The sequence below is a fragment of the Archocentrus centrarchus genome, chromosome 8 (genome assembly GCF_007364275.1).
Source record: "Archocentrus centrarchus isolate MPI-CPG fArcCen1 chromosome 8, fArcCen1, whole genome shotgun sequence".
NCBI lineage: Eukaryota > Metazoa > Chordata > Actinopteri > Cichliformes > Cichlidae > Archocentrus > Archocentrus centrarchus.
Window position 1 is genome coordinate 14,126,524 of NC_044353.1, and position 9,288 is coordinate 14,135,811.

The 9,288-nt window shown below is 40.0% G+C and overlaps 1 protein-coding gene across 1 annotated transcript; it reads right to left on the minus strand.

The window, feature by feature from the left end:
• Window positions 1–199: 199 nt before the first annotated feature.
• On the minus strand, window positions 200–9,009 carry rabep2 (rabaptin, RAB GTPase binding effector protein 2). The gene is made up of 12 exons (XM_030736625.1): window positions 8,830–9,009; window positions 5,735–5,890; window positions 5,427–5,509; window positions 5,000–5,350; window positions 4,716–4,811; window positions 4,532–4,630; window positions 4,030–4,143; window positions 3,571–3,649; window positions 3,446–3,457; window positions 3,136–3,290; window positions 2,737–2,853; window positions 200–2,592 (listed from the first exon to the last, which is right to left on the minus strand). The coding sequence occupies exons 1-12, from the start codon at window positions 8,873–8,875 to the stop codon at window positions 2,488–2,490; spliced, it is 1,413 nt and encodes a 470-aa protein (XP_030592485.1). The 5' UTR covers window positions 8,876–9,009; the 3' UTR covers window positions 200–2,487.
• Window positions 9,010–9,288: the final 279 nt, after the last annotated feature.

The window sequence follows — 9,288 nt, forward strand, 5'->3', positions numbered from 1 at the left end:
AATAAAGATATGTATTAAAGAAACTGGCAGTTTTCTGAATATGACTCTTTTGTTGCATATTGATTACTCTTAGTAGACGTGCAGCGCAAACTTTAAAAGGGCTAATTCACTCATTTCAAGACTTTCAATCATTACAAAAAAAAAGTCAGGGTCAGAATGGCCTAGGTGATGTAAAGCAACAGACAGCAAAGCATTCTGGTAGATTCATGGCAACATTTATTTCCTGCAAAGGTTGTTATACAGCAGAGCACAACAGGAATAATAATGTGGTCAGTGTTTATAAGACAACAGTGTGGTATCAATCTGGGAACCCAGGGGTGGTGTGATGATGTGGCCTTTGGGAGCAATGGGCAGCATTTGAGACGGTCGATCCAGCCAGGATGTTCATATTACCAAATACCCAGTTCAAGGAAACATAATCATTGTCGGATAACAGCCAATAGTTTCAAAATTACATTTTGACAAATGCAATCTGTCCTTTGCTCTACACACAGACTGAGTTAGTCAGCACTGCTTGGACTACAAATTAAAATCAGAAGCTTCCAGGAACAAAAACCTTTTTTTTCTCCTACAGATTCTGCATATTCATATGCAAGTATGTGTTTATATTAACAAAGACTTTTTTTTAAGAGTTAACTGATTAATTGTGAATGTAGTGATGAAGCCTGGGCTCTGACTCTGGCTCTGCTATAATTAATACAACTGAAGTCATGAAGATGTTTTACCAAGGACTTTGCATCAAAAGTAATTTGCAGCATGGAACTGACAGAGGCTTTCCATGTCCGTAATGGTGTGAAGCAAGGACGCATCCTCTCTCCATTTCTGTCCATCCTAGGAATGGACTGGATCATGACGAAAACAGTTGCAGATGGAAGAAGAGGAATTCGTTGGATGCTCACCTCATGCCTGGAAGATATAGATTTTGCAGATGATGTGGCGCTGCTCTCACACCGACATCAAGATATGTAGGCAAAGACCACCATCATGGCAAGTACAGCAGAGCAGATCGGGCTTAAGATGATGAACAGCAGCCATCATCATCGACGGGGAAGAAATGTGGAACACTTCACTTATTTGGGGTCTAAATTAGCAGGAACAGTGACATCACCATGACCACCACTACCAAGATCGGGCTCTTCAAAAACAATAATGTCCTGAACACTCTCCTGTACGGTGCAGAATCATGGAAAATGACCAAGACCATCATTCACAAACTAGAAGTCTTCCAGAACAGCTGCCTCAAAAGAATTCTGAACATCTTTTGGCCAAATACCATTTCCAGTGCTGAACTGCACCAAAGCACTTCCACAAAATCCATCACAGAAGAGGTTCAGATGTGCCAATGGAGAAGGATTGGACATGTGCTGCGCACGCTGTCAGCACCACTACAGAGAGTAGCCCTCAGATGGACTCCAGACAGTCAGAGAAATAGAGGGAGACCAAAAGAGACTTGGAGGAGAAGAGATGAAGGAGCAGGGGTGGACCTGGGGCTACCTGGTGAAGTGTGCTTTGGACAGACCACGGTGGCTCTGGTGACGACCTTATGTGCATCCACGCATGAAGAGGATTACTTAGTTTAGTTAGTTAACAAGTCACTCTATTTTCTGATCTTTGTTGAGCCTTTTATGGCCTCCCTGTAAGGATCTGTTGACCTTTTAGCTTTATTTTCACATTTTATATCCAAACCTACAATATTGTGTGCAATTACACTGTGTAACAAACTGAAGCCAAAGGTTAAGAAACTTTATCGCATTATTTAATTACGACCCTCAAGGTTAATGAAAATCTGATAACCTACCGTTAATTTTTAATGTGCAATCACACAAAATAAAATAGTTCAATGTTACACATTAATATTTCTTTACGGATTTTACCTTTCTAATCATAAAATCCAGAACATTAGGTCTAAATGCTAATATGGTTTTAGTGAGGACAGGAATGTTATTGCTAAGTAAATTTATATGTTTATATATAATAAAAGTCACATTTGAATACAGTTATTTCAGTGGAGTTTCAATTTTGTATCATTATTAATTATTGCACCGCAATCCACTGCCAAGAGAGGTCCTTTTTTTCACAAAGATGCAAAAATATTGATTACTTGCATATTAATAACTGATAGTGTTGGACCCTTGAGTGTTTTGCTGGAGTCATGTCAGATTTACAAACGCAGCATCTTTACAAATGTCTGTACAGGAATCAATGTGTTACTAGACACAAGAAAAAAAACATGAGAGTGTGAGAAAAAGTTGCTTTGGTCATCAAGCACCACTTTCCTTCACTGACACCAATCCATCCTCTGTGAGATATGTTTCACTTTAGGAGTGCTTCCAGTGTTGCAACATGAGTGCTAGCAGCATCAGCTGTGAGTGTTCCAGTTGTTACTCCACCGGAGCGTCTGTGTTTCGTGTGGCCGTGGTTAGTTGACCTTTCTGGGTCACTCTTAGGATGTTTAATCTCTTTGGTTCAAATGCAGTTTTCAGCATCTCACAAGGTATCCGCAGATGAGGAGCTATCTTCACTGGGTCTCTCTCCCAGGATTTCCTTGACTTGCTCCAGACTCTCTGCCTGTCGAATTAACTCCAGCTTCACCTTAAAGTGGAGAGTGGAAGTGGTAAAAAAATAAATAAAAATAAAAAAATTAGTGAGTCACTGATGCTCAGCATCCTGATACAAATGTTAACACTTTTCCTCATATTGTCCCAGTTAAGCTTACCACTGGCGGTCGTTTCTCACCTGCAGCGACTGGGAGAGCTCAACAAAGTCCCTCTGCACGGCCTGGCTGGTGTCGACCTGAGAGCGCAGGCTGATCACTTGGCTGCGCAGTTCCAGACACTGCTGGTTCAGGACTGCCTGACAACAACAGAAATAACAGTCATGAAATCCCTGTTTGATTTTCATATTTCTGACCTGTATAGATTCAAAACAGCATAGCACCTCATGGTGATGATGAAAATGAATGAGTGTAATGTGAACAGAAGTTCCATGCTTTACAAAATTATACTAGTGGTTAAAAAAAAAAAATACACACACACACACACTCATACAAGAGGGTTTACTGGGCTAATCCAAATAAACGCTCAACCATCAACAGAAGACCAAAGATGGCAGAGCTAAAAAGCAGCCTGTATTTACTTTGTCACTGCTGAGGGTCTTGTTGGTGCTTCGTACATGAGAGAGCACCACCCGCAGGGCTTCCAGTTCATTGCGACAAGCCAGCAGCTCAGCCTGCAACTGCTCCCTCTGAGCCTGGATCTTCTCTGTCTCAGTCTTGAGGCTGGAAAACTGCACTGCACCCAAAAATCACAAACAGGATCTCCATCCATTATATGCAAGACAAGACTGATCACCGCACTGGTCAGACATGTTTTATTGAAAGAAATCCCATCCAATATCCACCACAAGACCTACCAATCTAATCTCAAACTATGAGCTGGTCACTCACCCTCTAAAATGTCTGATGACAGCAGATCGAAGTGGGAGGGCGTAGAAAGAGGAAGAAAAGAAATGGTGTTAAGTTGAAGAAAGTCAACATAGCAGATTCCACACATGGTAAAATGATCCACAGACCGTTCTCCTCTGCCCGTGTGTCCAGCTGCTCCCTCAGGTTGACTATCTCAATACGAAGGCGCTCCTCACAGTGCGCCCCCTGCAGGTTAGAGTTTAAAAAATGAATTCACACTGATGCCCAAATACAATCTGACCACTGCCTCTGCTCATTACTCATTAAACAAAAGCAGTGATTACTCTGGAAAACTTAAACTTCTCTCCACAATCTTAAAATGCCAGAAGTGAATGTGAGAGGTTTAAATGACTGCAAATAAGGAAAACCACCACTTAAGAAAGAGGAACTCTAAACAGACAAGCTTCTCAGGGGTTTCTGTTCCCTTTCCAATGATGCGTGAAATGTCATAAATGTCCTAAAATAAAAAATATGCCACTCACTCCGCTACACTTCATGTAAAAAATAATGGAGTTTTCCTAGCTGCAGCACTTGTGATTGAAGCAAGGAAAACTCTAAAACTGTACATGTAGTGTTGCTGAGAATGATGAGCTGCTGTCTGGTACGTCCTCCTCAACTTCTTCTCCTTTCAATCTGGAAAGTTCGTTGCACATCTTCCTCTGAGAAAGAGACAACTCTGCCTAGACAAACAAAAAGAAGAAGAAAAAACAATGCAAGTTTGAACCCCTCATCTTACCAAAGATACATCCTAATAACATTCACACGCACTTTATGGGTAATGATACAAATGTGCCCTGGAGTTTGAAGACTGCTGTTAGCTTTATCAAGATGTGCTGGACGGATGAGTCTGCGTGCACTTGTTGTTCAGGGAAATAAGTTCATTTCTGTTTATATATAAATGTGTAGCTAAGTATGTAACTTTGCAGAAATACTGGAAACAGAGGCAAAGTCCTCACCTGGGTCTGTTACAAGGTGACCAAGCTAACCTAATAGCAAATCTACAGCTCATTATATGTTGCTGAAGTTCCCTTGAGTTATATGAGTGTTTAATTCACCGGCATTACTCACCAGCCGGCTCTGGACTGCATTCTGTGACTGGCTAAAAGATTTCTGCAAATCCTGGAGGAGAGTCTCTGAAGCCTGGACTTGAGACTGGAGCATCGATACCTAGGCACACACATATACATACACTCATTAACGCGTGTATAGATATGCACACACATACACACATGCCCAAAGCTTGTTTCTGCACCTGTTTGTGTGTTTGGTTGCTCTGGGTATCCAGCTCTCTCTCCAGCTCCTCCTTCTCAGCTTGCAGGCGACTCACTTCCCCTCGCAGCTCGGACAACTGACCAAAGAAACCACAATGCAAAGTTGTTAGACCGCAGGGACTGTCTGGAAGCTACGTGACATTAAAACTGCTCACATTGGAGTTGTTATACAGCATTGTAGTGGTACTTTTGAGAAGAAGCTCAAGTACCTGTAGTAGTAAAAAAAACAAAAAAACCCAAAAAAATAATCAGATCACACCCACACCTGAGCATTAAGAGCGTCCCAGTCACTGTGTGTGACCAGTCGGTGTCCAGCTGGTGGCAGGTAAATGGCTTCAGGCACCAAAGTACCCGTGGAGAGCAGCGAGTCGGTGTCGTCCTGTGCATGGAGTTTTCTGGGCAGCAATGGTGTGTCCAAGGAGAAAGAGGACAATGAGGCTGAGTCACAGTTCCTTAGTGAAAAATATCCTTCTGTTGTAAGCGCAGCCCCTTCTCCCTCTGCCGCCGCCTCCAGCTCTGCTGAATGGCTGTGCGTTGATGGCGCCGATTCGTCCCCAGTCGAGCTGTTGACGATCGATGCGGCTTCTGTATCCACCCTTCCCTTCCTTCCACTGATCTAACAATTAGAAAAATCAAATGATGGGAATCCAAAATACCCAAAATAAAAGTAAGACAGGCGCACTGGTACTAACCATGTTTGGTCCACCGGCTCTCTTCCACTCCACAGGCTGAGACTGTAGAACAGCTATCCTGGCCTCATACTGAGCTGCTGTCTCTGAAAACACAACCGCCAACACATAATGATCCTCAGTGAGTTAAACTTAAAGCTTTAGTGGTTGATTTAAGCTTTCAACTAACAGGATATTAAGATGATTACAGAATAGGTTTCCCATTACAGTAAAAATAAATAAATAAATAAATACTTTGATTTGATTTCTTCTTCCTCAAGAAAAAAAAAAAAAAAACCTGTCTGCCGATCCAACACACAGCACTGACTGACCTCTGAGAGCCTCCTGCAGTGACTGGATCTCTTGATCACATTGTTTTTGCAGTTCTGCCAGTTCCTCCTGTTTGCTCAGCTCACAGATCGTCGCCACACCCTGCCAGTGTTCGACCTGTGCTCGGCACTCTACTAGCTGATCCCACAGGCTCGCCTCTGAAAATGACAAACACATTTTTGTGCTTTTCCTTTATAAAGTTTGTGCTTTATGATTTATTAGACCACCAGCCAATGTTTACACCACAGCTGCCCTAAATTAACAATACTGGCAATTACCAAAACCATGTTTTAAGCTGTTGTAATAGTTAATCCACCAGTATGTGCAGGCTCTTTAATCAAAATATTTTTAATGCTAAAATATAATTATTGTTATCCATGAACTTTGAAATTTACTGTTTTACAAAAAACTGGAAAAAAGCCCTGTATGCAGCTGGAGATAAAGTTTTATGCAAAGACTTGGGCAGGTGTTTTTTCTCACACCTAGTTTTTTGTTTAGCTTTAATTCTATAATAACTTCATTATGAACCAGCCGACGGACTTCTATAAAATATTATGATTTAGGTCAAAATAATCTACTTACATACTTATTCAGGGTGCATTTGAAATTAGAGAGTTACAGTATGAGCACAGGGGGAAAGGCATATTTTAAAAAGCAGGTGGTAGAACAAATCATTTAAAAACACATTTAAAGCAGTAAATTTGTGGATGAGGTGTGATGAGGAATTAAGATTCTATAGTGCACAATGCAAATTAAAGAAAAAAAAAAGTTAAAAATAAGGCTGTAGACAAATCTGAAAATTTTCTCATGCAACATTTGTTTGGTCTGTTGTTTATTTTTTAATTTGTTAATTTGATTATTAATTTATTTAATTTGTTTCTGGTGGAATCCAGTTATAAAAGCACTGCTATTTAAAATATATTAAAGCTAAAGTTTCAGTCTTCAATCAATAAATAATTTGATGAACAATTTATCTTCTTTCCTTTTTATCCAGTTCTCTTGTCATTTATTTTATGGGCATTTTTCGATTGTTTTAATTTCCAAAAAAATAAAAAATTTATGATCCATCTTCTAAACAACTATTAATTATTAAAAATCGCCTTTTAGGGCTGCATATGACGTGACTATAATGACCTCCGGGAAGGATAAGGTGACACGGGGTTGGTTGGTGTTGTACTGTTGCTGCACAGAGCTGAATAACAAGGTCTAGAAAAGAAAAGGAAACCTCATCTGTGACTGTCACAAAAGTCAATGGCCGGAGGAGGCAAAAAATCCTGATAAGCCAGAGTCCTTTGGAAACAGCTGTTTCTGACAAATTAAGTTTACACTTCCCTTTTTGTCCAAAAATTTAAAAAAAAAAAGGAGGAGAATTCAGTGAAAAAAACATCTTGGCAACAGTTCAGCATGGGGTGGAAATACACAGGAAACACTACACAGGAATTCAAATCATTCAGTCAGGGAACTGAAGAGTAAAGGACAGCTGGCTATAATAACTGGATAGTGGAGAACTCACACATTATTGAAAATATGTTGTTTGATCCTAAAAATATCTCAAATATGACTACTCAATACCAGTATTGACATTTCTGTCTGCCATCATATTTTTTTTTTATTGTGTAAGTTCATGAAATATGTGTATTAACATCTGAAGAAAATAAGATAAATGGTTTTAAGTCTCTTGCTGCAGGTTTTTCACAAACAACAAAATATCTGCTTTCACCATGGGGTCACCTTGCAATAAGACAAGCCTAAAATAATTTTGATATATGCTCTTATTTACTAATGAACCCTCAACGTTTCTAATCTAATCCAGAGCCACGCAGGACCGCTTGGATCACATAACTGATTAGTTTCATTATCAATTCCATTTATTCTTTGCCTTTTTGATCAATTTTATTCTTAATGCAAAAATCCAAACCCCGAAGAGGTATAATTAATAACTGAGAAAACAGAGCAAAGCAGCAGTTTCCTACAATCTCTAAAACAGCCTGAGTATACAGTGTAATCTTTATTTGGAATATCACTAAATAAAGGAGGAGCGCAACTTCGTCCTTAGCAAGAAGGGCATTAGAGGTCAAGTTATTTTGTTTTTGTTTTGTTTTTTATTTCATCTCCACAGTTATTGTTTATTTATTTATTTTCCAATTTTGTATTTACATCACAGTCTTCTACAAATTTTGTATATATTTGAAACAAGGCAATGTTTACACCAAGAAAGACTGTACTGCTGATTCACTGTTACTTCACAATAAAAATACTCGAAACAACGAGTTGCTGTCTTGCCACTAATACTATCTACTACCCATAATACTACCTGCAGGGTGAACTGTAATCTTATTCAAATGCTGCACTCAAAGACACGCAGGAGATGAGCATACTTTACTTAAAACTGCATACTGCAAAAATACTTCCTCACTTCATTTCCAAGGGCGGGCACGTCACTACTCATCACTACTTCTATATGACAGATTAAAATTTGTAATTCAAAACATGAAATACACCTGAGCCTGTGCACTACTGCTTAACTTATCAAATGTAATAATATTTCAGTAACAGCATGCACAAGGGATGAGTACTTTTAAGCACAGTCAGCTAATGAAGGGTGCTTTCACTTTCAGTTGCATTTTCAGGGTTTTACTACTATAAATAGTTTCTTCACCACGTCATATTTACCATATGTTATAAATGACCTGCTGTTTTAAGCTATAAAACTAGAATAAGAGCAATGTCATGTATATAATGTATGACTGAAATGACAACTAAACACGCATTAAAACCCATAGGTCTGGACCTGTTTTTTTTTTTTTTTTTAATCTTTTGTAGAGGACACGAGAAAGCGTTAACAGAGTTAGCCGGCGGCTAGCAGCGTCCGTTCATTTCTATGGGCAGCAATGCTAACAGGCCGTCTCTCGGCTACGTCCCCTTCAAACGCAGGCAGGTCGCGCTGAAGACAAGCAACAAGTTAAAATTAATATTTAACTACATTTAAAGCTTTAAAGCCGTAAAGCGGACAGTGTCGACTCGCAGCAGGTCCCGGTGGCGGTGGTGGTAGCTAGCTGCGAAGCAGATTAAAGTTTATAATTATTATTATTATTACCTGTGTCTTCAGTCTTAGAGCTCATCTTCTCATCTGGCAGCTCCATCACAAGAAGAGCTTCACCGGCAAAGGTGGGCGGAAAAAAAACTAGTAAACTACTACGACAAACCCGTCCTGGTCATTTTCTGCAAGCAGCAGGACTTCAGTGGAGAAACGATCAGCACAGCCTCAACTTCAGGAAACAACTTTCCCCGGTCTAAGCCTGCGGAAAACACGTCAACCTCCTTCCTGTGCGCAAACGCCTGTCCCTGTTTGCCTCCACTGTTTATGCTGTTAGTTTGGCTGTTTTTTTTTTTTTTTTTTTGAAAAGCTCTTTAATATCACGACGTGGCGCAAAGGTTTCAGTTTTATTACTGCTGCATCCTCCCTGGAGACTGTACTGTATGCCTTGATATGTCCGGGGTTTGTGACCTGAGAGGTCACTGAGCCAGATCTTGAACCACATTCCAGGCTGTATAG